This window comes from Hylaeus anthracinus, unplaced genomic scaffold, assembly GCF_026225885.1.
Source record: "Hylaeus anthracinus isolate JK02 unplaced genomic scaffold, UHH_iyHylAnth1.0_haploid 11985, whole genome shotgun sequence".
Taxonomy (NCBI): domain Eukaryota; kingdom Metazoa; phylum Arthropoda; class Insecta; order Hymenoptera; family Colletidae; genus Hylaeus; species Hylaeus anthracinus.
In genome coordinates this window covers 11,880,179-11,899,510 of record NW_026534333.1, presented here as the reverse complement: position 1 = coordinate 11,899,510, position 19,332 = coordinate 11,880,179, and the positions used below count along the sequence as shown (strand labels likewise).

The following is a 19,332-nucleotide window of genomic DNA, read 5'->3' as shown; positions in this document are numbered from 1 at the left end:
TTCGTGGCAATAGAATGCTAAGAAACATCTCGAGTTGCTCGTAGATATCAGAAAACAAAGCCACGAGTGCAAAGGGTTAACGAACTCCGCAAGTAGAATTGGCGAGAAATGGTCAGACAGGAATGAGTTGTATCGTACCCCAGACAATATTAACCCTTTGCACTTGAGAGGTGACTCGGTCACCACTAGATTTTCTTTAGGTTCAATTTCTTTGGAACTCGAAGTGCCAATGAAATGATTGTCGTTGTGGCAAAGGTGATCTGATTCTCAAATCTCAAATTAGAGATCTGATTTTTAAAGTGAATATAATCTTAGCATTCGTGGCAATAGAATGTTAAGAAACATCTCGAGTTGCTGGTAGATACCAGAGAAAAAGGCCTCGAGTGCAAAGAGTTAGTAATGCTGGTTAAGTGGGATCTCGACTGATCTCAGACCTCAGGGGCTGTAGCTATGTTTGATTGTAGCTACAGTACGGGCTTAGCAACCCCGAGGTAACCGAGCTATAATGGGGGTGCCAGTGGGTGCAAATAAATTACTGGCACCCCTAATCAGAGAATGATCTAAGCAAGTATCTAGAAGGATCTAAGGAAATGCAAATGCAGAGTAATGTAAAGCAGAAATTAAACGAATGTAAGGAAAGAAGAAATGCAAGACTGATTATGTGTTATATGTAGTAAGGTATGACTTCGCATCTTTATACTATGATACCATATTCTGTTCCGATTCGCGCATGCTGAAAAAAGCTGAACGCGTAGTACTGTAGTTACAGTCCGAATTAGTCCGTATTCGTTATACTTGTATTTTTCTTTTGGGCGACTAAAGGCGTCAGTTTAATAGTCGTATTAGATAGTTTACTGACGCTAAAACCCATGCGCGACAGGGACCAAAATCTGGCCCAGTGATGTCACCCGCGCCGACTTTTTTTCGCGTATGAGCAGTGAACATGGCATCACGACACTGCTAACTGTTATTCAGTGATAGACAAAACCCTAGCTTTCGAATAAATCCGAAGTTTGCCGATATGTTTGTCTCGTTTCCTCTTTTAAACATTTTCCAGAGAAAGAAACGAGACAAACACATCGGCAAACTTCGGATTTATTCGAAGCCTAGAGTTTTGCCGATCTCTGCTGTCATTCTGACTGCACGTGTGCGAAAAAATCCGGCCCGGCTGACATCACTGACTTGATATTAAAAAATGCACACACACTATGTAATAATATAAAAGAATATCGAAAGTAGAGTTCATATTTTAATATTTGGAGAGTAGAAGACAATTTGGAAGACAACATAGCTCAATATGAAATAGTTTACCCGTAAGGATAGCTAATCGCGAGTTCCATTTTTATTCTCGTCCTGTACTGTTTGCTGATCTTATTGAACTCCCCAAAGTACTCTGTCGTCTTGTTGTCGATGTCGTTCGAGTCCAAGTATTCGAAGGGGCCATCCAACCAGACGTCACGGTGTCTCTGCCAGCGATAACAGCGATAAATTAAATCGTAATACGGCATTATGTTTTCTTTCAGTTCCTTGATGCGAGGATATTCCGATAAGGGATACTGGAATAGGCTCTCTTCGTCATTAATCGACTCTATCCTGTCGTCTATACGCTCCAACTCGCGAGCGAATTTTCGCATGAACTCTATGTACTCGCTTATCCGTTTTGCGTCGTCCATGTCGTTCATTATATCCAATCTGGCAATAACAAGTTGACGATTCAACAATTTATATGGTTTTTGATATACAGGGTGTCCCAAAAGTCGGGGAGGAGCCGGAGATGGGTGGTAGCTGAGACGATTCTGAACAACAATTTCCTTTGCAAAAATCTCGGATGGGGCTTCGTTAAGGAGATATTAAGAGAAAACCCCGACCAATCAGAGCGCGCGTAGACCGTTGGAGCGGCCGCGGTAGCGAAGGCTACGCGCTGGCGGCCGCGCTTGTACGCGAACAAGTGACTCGACGTGCATCGAAGGACATTGACGACGCGGCCGCCAGCGCGTAGCCTTCGCTACCGCGGCCGCTCCAGCGGTCTACGCGCGCTCTGATTGGTCGAGGTTTTCGCTTAATATCTCCTTAACGAAGCCCCATCCGACATTTTCACAAAGGAAATTGTTGTTCAGAATCGTCTCAGCTACCCCCCATTTCCGGGCTCCTCCCCGACTTTTGGGACACCCTGTATAAAGAGAATTCGAAAACGTGATGATTTGCTTATTTCGATCTACACTATTTTTAATTTTGATGAACTATTGTTCACCTGGGAAACATATTTTCAACATCTCTGTTCAAAACTTCGATTCTGTTTTGGAGTTTTTCCTCCAACTGGAATTTTATATGTTCGTACATGGCGCTGTTTTGTTCGAATATTGGCCTAATTCGCTTCAACCAATGAATAGTGGTGTTATTTAACTCGATGTGGTCTTTAGTTAGAGTTGTCATTTCAATTAGAGACGCCATCATACGCAACGAAAGAGTGATCTTCTCTTCCAATGATCTCATTAACGTTGACGCGGCCATTATCATGTATTCGCCTAGATTATAATGAAAATAAAAGTTGTAATACATTTTCATTAGATAGGAAAAGTGGATTAACACGTTCATCGCCACGTCACCCATATATGAAAGTCAACTGTCAATGATAATGAATTCGAACGAAATACGTGAACTTCGATGGAGTTACGAAAATAAGGTGACAGTGCTTTTCACCAAAAAACTAACAAAATTAATTCAGGAAGTTAAATGTCACAGAAAATGAATTTGAACGAAATACTTGAATTTCCATGAAGTTACGAACACAAATGCCACGATAAATGTTTGATTACGTAGTTTCTAATAGTCTGTAAAGAAAATTTAATCACAGCAGAAATTTTCGAGTGCATTATCTGGCAGCAAACGTGTTAAGCTTAATCTATAATGCTATAAGTTTCAAACTCTTTCAAAGTTGCCTCCAAATCTTCGTAACACTTTACCGACCGATAGCAATTGAACATATAATTAAATTTAATAATACTCTTTATTTTCATGACATTGGTATTATGCAGTCTTTATTTTATCTATTAGAATCGTTTTCAGATTAATATTCATAAAATATTTCATAATTCATACAATGCTATCTCGATAGATAACAAAGTATTTGTTACCATGACAAAAAGTCGATCAGTAGACTACCACCAGTCGGTAAAGTGTTAATCTATAAAGTATTGGGCTGTGGAAAGTTCATGCCGATTTTTAGTAGGCGGTACAGGTCTGTATACATGGTGTCCAAAAATGTTGTAACACCTTGAAAGAGGTGGTTCGGGAGATGATTTAAAACAACTTTTTCCTTAGTGAAAATGTTGTAGGAGGCTTAGTTAAGGAGATATTAACGGAAAACACTGACCAATCAGAGCGCGCGGATGCCGTTGGACCGCCCGGTGTAGGCGTAGCTACGCATTAGGCGGCCGTGCACATACGCTACCGCGAGCGCTCCATCGGCATACTCGCGCTCTGATTGGTCAGTGTTTTCCGTTAATATCTCCTCAACGAAGCCTCGGACAACATTTTCGCTAAGGAAAAAGTTGTTTCAAATCAACTCCCGGGCCACCTATTTCAAGGTGTTACAACATTTTTGGAACACCCTGTATATCAAAATGGATGAAAACAAATAAAATGTGTACATTCCTTAACAGGTGGAAAGGTTGCGGAACAAAATGCTACACATATAATTCAATAAATATACATAAAAATTTAAATATGCCTTTGAATTTTTCTTGAAAATAGGCATGAAGTTTCCAGACAACCCAATACCATCAGTAGTTGTTACTCCATTGTATTAGAATACGCCACCTGTAGGAATCTTCTACTTCTCCTTCGAAAATCATAAATAATAATGAAATAGGGAAAGAGAAAAAGTGTTCACCTAATTCGAGTAACTCTTTGGTAGTATCGGGAATATTCGTAGCTTTTTCTCTTATAGTTTCAAACGCACTGCAAATTTCAAGATTGAATAGACGATGACTCTTTACCAGTTCTTCGATAATCAATTCGCGAGCTTCTTGTGTATATTGAAGTAAACCAGTTTTCGCTGCGACTTGATGAATTAGGCCTATCGAGAAGTATTCATGATTCGGCTGAAATAAATTTTCATTAAAATTTATAGTAGTAGTTGAATCATAAATTTTCAACACATTGCGAGACATTTATTCGTCCATGTGGAAATTTATCATTTGCAAATAGGAAATTAATATACTTTAACGTAAACGTAAAATTTAAAAAAGTGTTCAGGTGTGACATCTAAACGCCAAGCAATATATTACAGTAAGGTGACCGACTCGCGTAGCTGGTAAAACAGATTTTCGTTTACACTTATCTACCGCGGAACTCTATCGAAGTTCAGATAATTAAACAAAGAGGAGATAGTAAATAATAAAGATTAAACGTTGATGAGGATAGTTTACCATGCCATTTATTTCTCGAATGAATCGATTAAAATCTTCGACTTTCGTTACGCATTCTTGAAAAGAACGTCCCATGCTGACGTAGGCGACAATGTTATCGTGGGTTTCTGGACCGAAAACGACTCGAAACTTTTCATGTAATTCGTCAACGTAACTGATGAAAGGCTGAAAAGCGTTTTGCAATACGTGGGCGAGTCTTCTATGCGTTTCTTCTAAATACCATTCGGGTAGAATAACTTTGATATGTTCACGGTCAGATTTCACGCCAACCCATGAGTCCAGTGGCGGCAAATTCTGTCCTACGTGACTGATGTTGTCGATGACGTTGTGGAAAGAGGTGCAAATCTCGCGCATAGTTGGACTGAGGAATAGGTCATTGTTCTCGCATTTCAATCGCAGCTGCGAGACAGAAATACTTCAATATACGTTTCTACGAATGATAAGATTACTAGTATTGCAGAGATGGGCAGCTTGATTAGTTATGGACATGGTTAATGGCGGCGTAGAAACCGCCTGCACGACATAATCAAATCGAGTTGGTCGTCTCTGCTCTATTGTCCATGACTATGTACCAATTGGCACACGATAAAAACAATTCCTGTTAAGGCTTCTGGCCACCCTGAGCGCTCGCCAGATGGGCACTATTCTTAAAAAATTCATAAATGCGAAAGTATAGAAAAAAATATTTTTTATGCTTTGACACATACTAAAAAACGGTTTAATGAAAACATGAAAATTTTTTGAGATAACAAAAATAAAAATGGCTGCGGTTCGAAAGTTTTGATGAAGGCCTTCGGCACGAAACGCGCGTGGGCTGTACCATCATTATATTCTTTATGTCGCATCCGGAAAAGAAAAAAAAAATAGTAGTTTGTTTCTGGAGTTTGTCGCTAGAGAGTAGCAATTGGATTTTTTTTTTTTACCATTACGAAAATTATGGTGAGCCGAAGAAATTTTTTTTTTAATTTTCATCGAAATTTCATGAAAAAATTCGGTAATAAAAAAAAAAAAACTAATCAAGTAATCGCAAAAATCTATTGCTACTCTTCAGATAATGTATCTAAAAGTAGCGTGTAGAAATTTCAGAGCAATCGGACCGATAGTTTACGAGATTTACGTTGTACCATTTCGAAAAATGTAGTTTCGAGATAATCCCAAAAGAAAAGTAAACGTGCGGTCCGATTGCTCTGAAATTTCTACGCACTACTTTTAGATACATTATCTGAAGAATAGCAATGGATTTTTGCGATTGCTTGATTAATTTCTTAATTAATTTTTTTTTAAGAGTAGTACCCATCTGGCGAGCGCTCAGGGTGGCCAGACGCCTTAAGGGGGGAGTCTGGTCCAGCTAATCTACACTGTCAAATTTTCTTCTTTGAACGTCCCTTTATGTGTAAAAAAAGTTTCTTAACAAAAATAAATTATATCTGGAAATTACATGCATTAGAAAAATGCATTAGCTGAATCAGACTCCCCCCTTAAGGACCAATATTTGACACTGTCAAAACGAGCACCATTTATTACGTTTCGATTCTTTATTTTGATTAATCTCCAGAATTTAGGAAAATTGCAGTTTAATTGAAATTTAACAAGTTGGTTATACAGAAGGATGTGATGATATTTTTATAAGCAAGAATTGATCGTGTGTATAAAATAAATAACTGAATACTTATCCTTTGTTAAATGTAATTGGTAATGCTCGCTTTATGACGAATATTGCTTATTATCGTACACTTGGAACCCTCCCTCTTGATAATCCTTAATTGAGAAAATTATTCATAAATTTGGCCATAGTATCTTTATACAGGGTGTCTACGTATAAGTCCAGACATACGCAGAGTGTCAATTCTACAACAAATTTCCGACAAAAAATTACTCCTAGACATTTTCTTTGTGTCGCCTTATCCTCGAGAGTATTTTCACTTTTAATTTTTTTTCTATGTTTTCGACTTGGCACTCTTTAAACGGGCATAACTTCACTAAATTACAGTGCAAACTTAAAAATCAGTACATCATTCGAAAGAGCGTTAAATTTCCCATCTCCCTGATGCAAAATCAAAATTTATTACGTAGGTTTAATAAGTGAAAAATTAGGTTAAACTTTACATCGTGACAATTTTAACAAATTTGACTTTTTCTCTATCCGTTTTTCGGTTTTAAATACATAGTTATTTGGCGGGCACTCCTCGGGAAAAACTTCCTCGAGGTCTCAGCTTTTGAATGGTATTGTCAAAAAAAATTCTACGATAGTATTTTAGGGAGAAAATGACGTTTGAATGGAGAAAAGCCAACGTTTTTAGGTGAAAATCGACATTTTTCAACAAAAATCGTCTCGTCACTTTAATATTAGCTCGACATCGGGTTTGATGTATTTTTTGGTGACACTCCCGAGTCTCCACAATTAGGAAAAAAACTGGTTTTTTTACACCTCAAGGTTTTATTTTTTTCCAATAAACTATTTTTTTCAAATTTAGACTCTTTTATCCGATCAGGCTTGTTGTAGAATTGACACTCTGCGTATGTCCGGACTTATATGCAGGGCCGGCGTGACCTTTTGCGGGGCCGGGTTCAAAAATTTTGCGGGACCTGAATTCACATTCAAATCCTACACTTAAATTTTACAACGCGGAATTATTTATTTACAAATGCTGTTACATATCTTTTATAAGATGAATATTAAATACTAATACTTGATGACTTTTGTCACTCCTTTAAACTGAATCATTGCTAATAAAAAAAATGTCTTGCATCTGTTAATGGTATCATCATTTCGTAAAAAGTTAATCAAAATTTTCGTAGACCGCGGGGCCCCTCAAAACGCGGGGCCGGGTTCCGGCGAACGCGCTGAACCTGCCTTGCGCCGTACCTGCTTATACGTAGACACCCTGTAGAAGGGTAATAATATTTATTAGTTGTAGAAACTCACGTCAGTTATCCTGAAATGAAATAAAACTTGTATAACACATGGTTAAAGTCATGAATAAAAATAACTACAATGGTCATCTTTTGATTATCGTTCGGTGAATCGAACGGCAGGTCAAAGCTTACGATCTCGATCGATAACGTTTGACCTCGCAGCTCATTTTCCTCTTTTCTCGATGAACCAAAGATGAATAAGGATAGATTGCGTACTTTTAATAGCGGCATAATTTGCCAGTCCTGTAAAACCTCGAGAAGATGTTCGATGGTCTTAATCATACGCATGACCACCTGAAGAGCGAGCAAATTGTCGGCGCAGTTGAGGAAGTCGCGTATAGAGGGTGGGGGTACGTCATAAAGGTAACGCGGTTGAGAGATCAGTCGCACGATGTCACCGTAATAGGTAGCACTGATGGCGAGCGCGCCTTTTTTCGTATCCGCTTCTATCAAGTCCAATAATCTTGAAACAGTGCAAGAAATGCGAGGAATAAGTTCACTTCCGACCTCCTCTTTCGCGTCACGTTGTCGCGTGATTGGTGCATATTAGTGAAACGATCGGGACTTTCGCGATCGAAATATGCGCGAATAAGAAAATTGACAAATTTACGGTCGCGCGTGCGAAAGCGTTGGTTCGAGCAGTGCGAAGTTTGGAACGAATGACGGTTTAAAACAGGGGTTCCCAACCTTCTTAACGCGTTGACTCTTTTCTATGCAAGTGCAAACTTATACAGGGTGTTCCAAAAATGTTGTAACACCTTGAAATGGGTGGTTCGGGAGGTGATTTGAAACAACTTTTTCCTTAGCGAAAATGTTGTTCGAGGCTTCGTTAAGGAGATATTAACGGAAAACGTCGACCAATCAGAGCGCGCGTATACCGTTGGAGCGTAGGCTACGCGCTAAGCGGCGGCGCTGATACGCTACCGCGGACGCTCCACCAGATACTCGCGCTCTGATTGGTCAGTGTTTTCCGTTAATATCTCCTCAACGAAGCCTCAGACAACATTTTCGCTAAGGAAAAAGTTGTTTCAAATCACCTCCCGAACCACCCATTTCAAGGTGTTACAACATTTTTAGGACACCCTGTATTTTATAAATTAGTACAGAAATAACGTTAACACGAAATCGAGTGTTGAGGATATACTTTGCTGAAGTTGATTGACGAATCGTTACCGGTTACATTGGGAACTCCTATACTGTACTTCGCGTTCAGCAAAATGAGCTGAATTCAGCCAAACAGAACGATAATTGTTAAATGACATTTTTGCTAACGAATTTTCAATCGGTTGTCGAGTCTATTCGTGTTTCGACACTTTATTTGCTCGAGTCTTTCGCTTAGTGAAGTGTAGAATGAATTTTCAACTCAGAATAATGTACCTGTTGAAATCGAGATAACCCTGGTGCCGGTAACGTCTGAAATCGCAGATCCACTCTGGCATGAGGAGATGTGCTCTAGCCACAATGTTTCTCATTAGCTTGTGTGGTAAGTAATACCTTTTCTTGATCGCGCAACGATTTCTCAAATACTTTGGATACTGATCCGTTCGACCAGCAAGCTTAAATGGCGGGATAGGTATCAAATCTTCGTTACATTCTTCCTGGCATTCTATGGCAATCACTCGTTTCACAGCTTGTTCATGCATAGCTCGGTGATAGCGCAATTTCGTTTCGTTTAGTTGAGCCTCGAAAATATCAGCATATTTATGTCGTAAGTCGGCTGCTACCAACTTTCGAATATTCTGTTCCCATTCCTAAAGGATTTTCAAATTGAACCGTGTTCTCGGCCGCAGACGTATACACAGGTTCAAAAGGTCCAGGGGTGGAGGAAAGCAGAGATGGGCAAAACCCTAGGCTTCGAAAAAATCTGAAGTTTGCCGACGTGTTTGTCTCGCTTCCCTCTTTGGAAAATGTTCAAAAGAGGAAACGAGACAAACATATCGCCCAACTTCAGATTTATTCGAAGCCTAGGATCAGGGCCGGCGCAAGGCAGGTTCAGCGCGTTCGCCGGAACCCGGGCCCGCGGTCTACGAAAATTACTGAATTAAAAGATACGGATTTTGATTAACTTTTTACAGACTGATGATACTATTAACAAATGGAAGCAATTTTTGCGGAGATGCAAGACATTTTTTTAGTAGCGATGATTAAATTGAAAGGAGTGACAAAAATCATCAAAGTATTATTATTTAATATTCATCTTATAAAAAATATATAGCATTTGTAAATAAATAATTCCTCGTAAAATTTAAGTGTAGGATTTGAATGTGAATTCAGGCCCCGCAAAATTTTTGAACCCGGCCTCGCAAAAGGTCACGCCGGCCCTGCCTAGGGTTTTGCCCCATCTCTGCTTCTGAATACGTTTCACTTGGACAGTATTATTTGAATTCGTATCATTCGAAAGTTATGAATTTTTTTTATGGTACATGACTGAGATAATAATCTTTATTATAATTTCTCAGGAATGTCCTCTGCAGCGAAACCCAAGCGTTTTCCAACTTTACCATTAGTGAGTTTGCGCTGTGATCAAGTATACAGGGTGTCCCAAAAATGTTGTAACACCTTAAAAGAGGTGGTTCTGGAGGTGATTTGAAACAACTTTTTCCTTAGCGAAAATGTTGTGCGGGGTTTCGTTGAGGAGATATTAAGCGAAAACCCCGACCAATCACAGGGCGCGTATACCTTTGGAGCGCCCGCGGTAGCGTATGAACGCGGCCGCCTATCGCGAAGCCTACGCTCAACCGGCATACTCGCGCTCTGATTGATCAGTGTTTTCGCTTAATATCTCCTTAACGAAACCTCGAACAACATTTTCGCTAAGGGAAAAGTTGTTTGAAATCACCTCCTGAACCACCCCTTTCAAGGTGTTACAACATTTTTGGGACACCCTGTATATACCCCTGAAGGAGCGCCACGATAATCTTGCCCAGGGCGCCAATATTGCTAAAACCGGCCCTGCGCATAGATTAATAGTATAAATTCGAATCGGGAATTTATAACTACATGATTAAAAGAGGCCTTGAAATTGCGTAATGCCAAATTGTAGGAAAAATGCAAATAGAGAAGGATGGTTTATTACTAGATGATTGCATTTTCATGAAATACAACTGAACCTTCATTAGAAGGACTTCCATGTCTATGGATTATCCTCAGCATGGTAATTTTAGGACCTGTGTATACAACTGCGCTTTTGAACTTGAGTGATAGACCATCACTGATAGTATTGTCAGTGACGTAACTATAGGTGCCAGGTCCCTTTGACCGCGGAATATTCAGACCCTTGAATGTAAGATTTGATTTAGAATTTAGTTAACACTAGATTTACGGAGATTTTTCATCAAATTTCTATTATTGATTTCTATTACTAATGTTTATAATAGTCGATTTACTAAGATTAATTAGGAGGCTTAGAAGAAAACGAATTCGAATGTATGCTTGTTTTTTTGTACGAATAAAAGTCAGTAGTTTACTCCGTAAACCCAGTCTCGAAGGAAGTTAGTCTGCTTCTAAAAGGGAACCGCCTTGATACATCACTGGGTAATATTTGAATACGCGTACGGGAAGTAAAGTGTGCGCGGGCAATTTGTCTGCAAAGTCTCTCATTTTCGCGAAGTAAAAACCTTGAGGCTTCTCCAATACACACTTGTGTACTGTTTGACAGTCGCTTGGATTTCTTTCATGGTGGATCTTCGATCTCGTGATCGCTGATTCCAGCACTTCATGCACTTCTTCCACGTCGAACTTGAAAAAGTTAGCAGGAAAATTCAGACAAATAAGGAGTCATTTAACCTCTCCAGGAACGAAGTATTTTGTTCGGAATAAATAAAAATTCAACCTCAAAATATTAACGGTTTATGCAAGTATATAGTTTTGTATAATTTAATTCTGAATGTATATTCATAATTTTAGTGGTTATGTCGATGTTGCAGCCTTCAAAGTATCTTAAAGGAGTATTCCTGAAGAGGTTAAGAGGAATTCTACTTTTGAATAAAGATCCAGGCACTTGTGTACCTTTTCTAATCTAAATGCATGATCGGGAAATTCTTTAATTGCAGTCATCTCGGATGATGCATCTCCTTTTGCGTCCACCATTTTTAATAAATTCTTTTAAACGAATACTATTATACACCTCGGATGATCTCTCAAAATTTTGAACAGCATGAAGTTATGAAGTATCAGCGATTAGATTGTTTAGACATGCGCAGTCCATCCAATGGCGAAAATAGTAATGGCATAACCATTTGTTCATAACCAAAATTTTTTATTTTATCTCCAAAAAAATCGAACAGAGCTGAATAGTAATAATACTGCATAAACTTGATTAAATGCACGTAGTCGTAGAAAAGGTGTAACAAAAAAACCAAACCTTTCTAACGATATCACTGTGTTATTATGCTATGTAATAATAGTCAGTAATGGCGCCACTAATTTACTCAGGAAAAATGGCTGAAGGACTTTTGAAAGTTCATCTCCTTTTTTTTTGGATGTAAAGGATAAATAAAAGAATAATTGAGGGCACGTCCATCGTGAATCGTCATGGTGTGAGACATTTATTTTAAACGATACATATTGCAATAAACACGATCAAAATAGCATTAAGAAAATAGATTAGAAATATCAAAAGTTACAATCGTGGGCTAAACTATTGCGCGCGGATTATTGTTGCGGAAAGTCCATCTTTTTTTATTCCAGACAGATGAAACGCGAGTCACAGTGCAAAACCAGTAGGTAGTGGTGCATGGAAATAATCGCGTCCTTCTCGGTTTTACTGTAAATTACGTTTCACTCCGTATATATGGCACACACACGTGTTGAATCTAGCAGTATAACCATAGTCAAAATGATGAGAGTTAAAGTAAATGCATTCGATCAACGTTAACGAAACGATTATATTTGAACATAAAAGATTAACGTAATTACGTTCAAATGTTACAATGATACAATTGATGAACAAAAAAAAAAGATGATGGTTGCTTGGAAAACAATTGATGATGCGAAGATAGACTATCAGACTGCGCCAATACGTTCAACGGGTAAAAGTCGAAAGAATATCTAATATAACAAAAAATTGGAACAATATTTTTACTTGATTATAAATAATTCGTGGTGTTACATAATAAGACCAATCAAAACTGTTCCATCATTTACGTTTTGGATACTTGCAAGGAGAAAGGGATAAAATTTGAAATTAGAAATATTATAACTCAATTTCAGATGAAAGATTGAAAGTATTCTTGTTGAGTATTGTTTGTTATTTGGTATACTAGTTTTTAACAATTCCCTATTTATTTACTAGGGACAGTTTCCATTCAATCATAGTCGCACTTGAAAGTTCATTAATAAACAAAGTAGATAATCATGTTATTAAAACTCATTTCAATCTTAGAACAAGCTTTTTATATTTATATATAATGTTCTTAACTGAACTTTAAATCATCTTTGGTAATACAATTTTTACAATAATAATAAATAATTTTATTATTATTGCAGACGTATTTTTTGCAAAAGGGAACTGAAGTTACAGTTGTAAAAGTTAAGTGTAAATATATAAAGCATATCCTAAGAATAAGATGATTTTAATCATTTCCAAGCAAGATATTATTCCAATTATTACGTAGACAGTCATGATTGATTTCTTGTTAGACTATTGCATTCCTCGTGTTTAATACTTTTCTTGGTGGAGCATTTGTATCGAGCACTTTTGGATCTACATTCACGTAACATATTTTTTCTCGTTTTTTAGACGTATTGGTGCAACTTAATTCTATACAAGCAATTAAAAGAACAGTTTGTTAAAAGCGAAGGGATCGTACAAATAGAATGGAAGTATACAGCGCTATGGCTTACACGATAATCATAATTTCAAATCGTTATCAATCGCGCATTCGCCGTCTCATGGACCGAAGCTCGATGGCGTGGTCTCTCATAATCGCACGTTTAGTTGACTAGAACTCCGAACATCACGTCTTTACAACTCTATCGAACATTCTCGCAGATTTTCGTGATAAAATGTTGAGATAAGATCCTGAGATAATTCTGATATTTAGTATTTTGATATTTATATACATATAATATCGTGGAAGTAGTGTTTCTCTCTAGCTGTACATGTACGCAACGTGACGTCACTTATTTGCAACTTTCTCTCTTCTCGTGTATGAAACAGTTTTCGAAACGCGGTTGATAAATATCGAAGACGCTCGCATTATCTACAATGGACCACAAAAAGAGTCTGGTGAAACACTAGCATCCCCAAGTTGTAATTCGACGTAACCCAAGTGCCTATATTCCAAGTACACATATAGAATTTCTTCTTAACTTGACAACAATAGCGTTTTACAACTCTTTTTTCGTGGCACCTCGTACTCTCTAAACGGCGCTTAACTATTCGATTAACAAACAATAAGTATAACAGCCTTTCTTACCCCCCTCCACCGCAAAAAAATGTTCGGTGCCATTCTCGTTGGAAAATCTGAGAAAAACCAATATAGCGTCGAAACAACGCATTCTTCGCGTTTCTTTTCCTCCTAACGCCCTACTTAGTTTGCATTTCATATTTTTCTTTACAAAGTTTCGCTATCTTATCCTATTGACCGAATTGTACAATCGTTTCGTTCTTTCTGCACGTTAATAGTTATATACAAAGACACACTCAAAGCACTTGCTTCCATACATCCCGTACGGTCTCTCTCGATAAACTTCGCGATAATAATTACATTCTCTCACTGCTTTCGTGTTTCCGCCAATGGAACTAGAAGTAACTGCTTACAACAGATCTATCGATAAAGCGACATCTATATTCAAGTTGTTAATAACGCTTACGGTATAAAGGAGTTAACAATAATGATGGCTTTAACTATCAGTCCCTACATAGAATATATACAAGATGGTAAAAACAAGCTTGCGGAACGAGTCGCTCTTTGTACAAATCCCTATCGTATAAGCGAAAAATTATTACTATTATCTATTTCTTCCATGACAATGAATGATCAAATAGTGATGCATAGCTAGTGTAACATTGAAACTATATCGCAATGAAAACTATATATAATTGTGTACATATTTATGCGTTCAATGCTTTCTTTAACGTAAACTTCTTTTTAATATACGAGAAAAAGTTCGACGAGAAGATTGTTCGTTTCGAAAGAAGAAATATTTTGATAAGCGAACAATTCTTTCCAGGATCGTTAAAGGAAACATTGTACATAGGGTACGCAGCGAGTTGGAGGGTGAAAGATCGAAAATAATTTCACATCATTGTCATGGAAGTATACGATTGTAGGATTTCTTTTGCTAAATTTCTAACATTTCTCACGAGGCATTTATGATAGACTTATAACTTGAATACGAATGGTTAATATTCTAACTACTCGGTATGATGTAAAGTGTATAAAATATTTTAAATAGTGAGCGAAGCCAGCAAAATAGAAGAATATACGATTTCTAATACATCCCGTATCTGTTGCATTTGTCCTTTCTCATTCTTACTTCTACATTTGACGAGTTTTCGTTTCATGAAAGTCTATGGAGGCTTCCTTCGAATATATACAGCATCAAACGAAGAGCTTTTAAAAAATAGTCTCTCTGTAATTGTTCTTTCGTTTCTTTCATTCAAGAGCAGTAACAACAATTTATATTTGTATTTTTCGACAAGAGTATGCGATATTATTCACAGAAATAATGAAAATGATACTATCGTTGATGACAAATAAAATCAATTGTAGAGATATAACAGCACATAATATGCGTAAAACATAATTCTTGTTGATCACGTTCTATGAAATAAAAATTAGGAATTGACGTGACGAATCTACGTACGGTAAGAGAGCTGTTAGAACAATCAAATGTAAACGAAAACTCAATATAAAAGACGTAAATTTACATATTTAACTATTAACTCGTTACTTAAAAGTATCACAATGAAGTATATAATATATATTAGTATCATCTTCTTTTGTAAGCTATCTTCATGCGAATGAAATCAAATTTAATATATGTATATATTTATATTTATATATGTATACGTTTGCGTGTGTAAATCTTCTTACTTTTTTAAAACGATACAAACAAGTACACTATATAAAAATAACGTTTCCCTTTTAAAGATAAAATCACGTTTCAATATCATAGTAAATATCTTTACAAGAAAAAACAAAAAGGAATCTCTTTGCTTTATATTTTCTCAGGCATTACTCTAGTGGATTTTTAATTACTGTTTGATCATAACGGTAAAAGATCGATCAAATTAGCGCGCGGTTGCGTCAACGACTCCGGAAAGAATTCTGTCAGCTTATCGTACAATTCAGTTCTTAATGTGTGAATATCGCGCGTGGTTGGACAGTACAACGACGTACCCGTGTTAACTAAATTTTCTATCATGCTGCCCGAACTGTTCGAATTTGTAGCTTCTCCTATTAAGGAGTTTTGTTCTCTGAATAGAATAGACGTTAACAATTGAAACTGTAACGAAGAAATGCATAAAGTTCAAAATGCAAAATCAATAAAATTGTATTCACCCGTTACTGATAAAAGATGTCAATACCTCTTTTGTCTGTTCCACATCGTTATGATCGATAATCTCCGACACTTTCGTCTGTAGGTATTCGAGTGCTTCGACGCTGTTGTTCAAAGCTAGCTCTTCGAACTTGTACTTCCTAATGAGAAGTTTGCATCTCTTTAGAATTTGTTCGTGAGAGAGCCTGCATAGTTTGAGTTGCCAGAAATCATCGAGTCGCAAGTTTCGAAGTCGTGACCTTCCAGGATTTCCACCAAATAAGTAATGAACCTAACGAATAAATAATAAAGCACTATTACAAACTCGCGATAGGAGAGCTCGCCTCGCAAGCGATAATGCAACGAACCTTTTTCGCGTGATCGTAGACTAATTGATGAGCGAATCGTGGACATGGCTCGTAATCTTGCATTTTGTTCCAGTATTTCTCTCCAACGTTCTCGTTTCGATAAATGCAAGACCACTTATTATTCTTAATATTGTAAATCCAAAAAGAATGCTGTACATTGTCGTCTCGTTTATCTTTGTCTTTACTTAAACCCTGAGCAAAAAGTAATTAAGAGCAATTCAGATATCGCTTCACTCAATGCCCGTGCTTACTAGTAATGATAACGACTACTACTTGAATCGTTATTATTTTTCAGTAATGTGGATTTCACAATACAAACCGATAAAATGTAAATTTCTCCCAACTCGGGATCGATCGTCGCTCTTTGCGTATAACCAACCGCGGGAACGTGATTCGTACTAAAATCATCAAAGCTAATGTGCTCAATGTGATTTGTATCAATTTCGTATGTGAAAAAGTCGCTAAGATACTCTTTGCCCCTCTGACCCGCGAAAATATATAGTTTCCTTGATCCCTGCGAAAGGGCGTAACATTAAAATTATGTTCTACTTAAAATGTATTATCTAAATCAGTGTTTCTCAAACTGTGATTCATAGACCACCTCTGGAGCTACATAGTTTCATCGACATTCTTTTGTACTTATGAGATACTCGTTATTCTGCTTTCATTGTGCTTATAAACATTGCTAGGTTCGCAGGAAGGTGAAGGTTGAAAAACACTGATCTAAATAATGTTTCAAATATATACCGGATGGAACAGCATAGAATGTCCAGCTCTCGATTTGATTGTTGGTATGTCAGGAAGACATGGCTTAGCAATATCGCAGGCAAGCCTATTCCATGTGCCAGTTGGTACATGATAGGAATACAGTCCAGAAAAAATTAGTTCGGCCATGCCTGGTACCAGCCCATGAACATCAGAACTGTGGATTAGACGAACGTTTTAATATACTAATTGCTACGATTACCACGTCGTTGAACTTACTTTGTCGGAGAAACAAGTCTTCGACCACCGAAAATATAAATGGTTCGCTTTTCAATATCCATAGACATCTGATGATCAAAAATTAACTGTGGTCCTCCTACTGCACCCGTGTCCTCTGATATTAATGTCCAATTGTTCGATTCAATGTCATAAACGAAAAAATCACTCTTCAAGTTTTCTGGTGTTCTATATTGTGCATCTAAGTATCTGCCAAGGGTAAAAAGTTGTCTACGTTCTGGATCAATGCACATTTTATGACAAGATCTTGCGCTTGGACCACCCTACAATTAGGTATTTAAATTCTATATCTAACGTCGTCGATTCTCTTGCGATTACTTACCACAGTTTCGGTATCTTTGCATATAATGGTCCACTTATTTGTAGCTATATTGTATGCCCACAAATCTGAGAGGTCTTGGTTCCCATCCCATCCACCGAACAGATAAACAAGTTCTGCGGATGGGTCGAGCACCATTTGATGACCTCCTCTCATTCCAGGCTTTGGCTCAACTGTTGATAATTTAGTCCAAACCGCTCTGTAAGTCTGAGCGTTGATATAGTCGTTCAAAAGACCCACTGCAACGTACATAGTATTAGATTCTACGATTACGTCGATATATTTTACAACGTGACAAAATGGAAACTCACTCATAACAGCATTGCTTATAAAATGTTCAGCTTGAAGATGATCACCCTTTGTAACTAATAAATCATACAACCCTGTCATTCTAGGATCTTCTAATGGAACCCCAGTAACTCTTTGCAGAGTTTCTACAATTTCTGGTTGCTCAAGTCTTCTGAAGTGTTTCATACACAGTCTTATTACTTCGTTTTGGCGATACTGAAACATAACATCAGCTGTGTTTACAAAAAGTAAAAGCATATTGCATGAATTTAACAATATAATAAATATATTATTTTAATTTACCACATTGAAACATTTGATGAAAGGCCTGATAATTTTAGGATCGTCTATACCATTTAATCGTACATGCCAAATAGAAAAATTAAAACTAGGACCCCAAGATTGTAATGGAAGAATCTTAATGTATCTAATTGGAAAGTAATTCTCTTCATTTCCTAGTGTGTGTTTCAACTCAAACGTTTCTGGTGGATGATCATTTTTTAGTCCACTAAAAATATATAATTACTTGTTAATTATATATATATATATATATATACATATATATATGTATATATACAATCATTGCTTCAATCATGAGACTTGAACCTACCTTTCTAAGAGCTCCATCATATTTTCTGGTTCTAGGCCACCGTACACTTTAAACTTTTTTATGTTGCACACATGTGGTTTCATATATTTACCAAATGTAATTGTTTTCACGATCGAGAGACTTTGCAATTTTAATATGAGAAACTGAAAAACCAGAATATCAATCATACGAAAATATGCTTTTGTACATTACATCCACACCATTAACATTAAATTTATTCGTTGAATTAAATAAATATTCGTGTCTCTGGCATTTTATCAGAGTTAAAGGTTTATTTGAATTTTGTAGACTTATATCACATTAGTTTTTAACAATGTTTACCTGTGGATGATTCTCAATATCGGAAGACCAACGTGACGTTTGATCCAATGGGTCATCTACGAGGATATTTCTAAAAAAAAGAGAGGAAAACGTTAACATAACGTTTCAGATGTAATCTGGAGTGATCGAGGTTGTTATTTATTTGATAAATTCACGTATATATAACGTGTTTTGCTTTTCATCATAACCGTTACTTTAGGTTAGAGAATCATCATCGGTTAACAATCATTTTCCAGCCTGCAATTACGAAGTTATTGTATGTAGATTACTCGATTATAGGAAGATACTTACTCTGGCACGTAAGACGAGCAGAAACTGGAGTACTTGTAAATTTTAAACTCCAAAACTTTGTGAAAATTGCTATTCTCGTTGGACGCCATGTTACACAAATGACATAAGCTTTAGCACTACATAAATGTGTGTGCCATTTTCATAGAGATATACATATATCTAGGAATGAGCGCCATATGAAAACATGGCCCGGTGAACGGAACAGCGTGTGACAATATATTTGAAATTTAATCATTTATACCAAGAACTCTAGTCGTTTTCTTTTTCTTTTACATATTCTGCGATTCTTATTAGTTTACA

The 19,332-nt window shown here is 37.0% G+C and overlaps 3 protein-coding genes across 3 annotated transcripts in view; 1 reads left to right on the top strand and 2 right to left on the bottom strand.

Moving 5' to 3' along the window:
- LOC128886799 (dynein axonemal heavy chain 7) overlaps positions 1-8,989 on the bottom strand; it is a 45,095-nt gene extending 36,106 nt beyond the window's left edge. Inside the window, exons 1-6 of the mRNA XM_054141962.1 lie at positions 8,724-8,989; positions 7,479-7,809; positions 4,431-4,829; positions 3,893-4,103; positions 2,252-2,525; positions 1,312-1,692 (exon numbers count right to left, since the gene is read on the bottom strand). Of these exons, the coding sequence (XP_053997937.1) occupies positions 1,312-1,692; positions 2,252-2,525; positions 3,893-4,103; positions 4,431-4,829; positions 7,479-7,809; positions 8,724-8,989 (1,862 nt within the window). The remainder of the gene's footprint in view (positions 1-1,311; positions 1,693-2,251; positions 2,526-3,892; positions 4,104-4,430; positions 4,830-7,478; positions 7,810-8,723) is intronic.
- The window catches only part of LOC128886612 (FERM, ARHGEF and pleckstrin domain-containing protein 1), a 94,938-nt gene continuing 84,020 nt past the window's right edge, over positions 8,415-19,332 (top strand). The window contains exon 1 of the mRNA XM_054141659.1: positions 8,415-8,829. The gene's annotated coding sequence lies outside the window, so the exon portion shown is untranslated. The remainder of the gene's footprint in view (positions 8,830-19,332) is intronic.
- LOC128886617 (muskelin) lies at positions 13,203-19,234 on the bottom strand. Its single transcript, XM_054141669.1, has 12 exons — positions 19,033-19,234; positions 18,742-18,811; positions 18,421-18,563; positions 18,114-18,318; positions 17,834-18,026; positions 17,526-17,761; positions 17,186-17,466; positions 16,949-17,123; positions 16,521-16,715; positions 16,202-16,393; positions 15,883-16,125; positions 13,203-15,800 (listed from the first exon to the last, which is right to left on the bottom strand). The coding sequence occupies exons 1-12, from the start codon at positions 19,119-19,121 to the stop codon at positions 15,561-15,563; spliced, it is 2,262 nt and encodes a 753-aa protein (XP_053997644.1). The 5' UTR covers positions 19,122-19,234; the 3' UTR covers positions 13,203-15,560.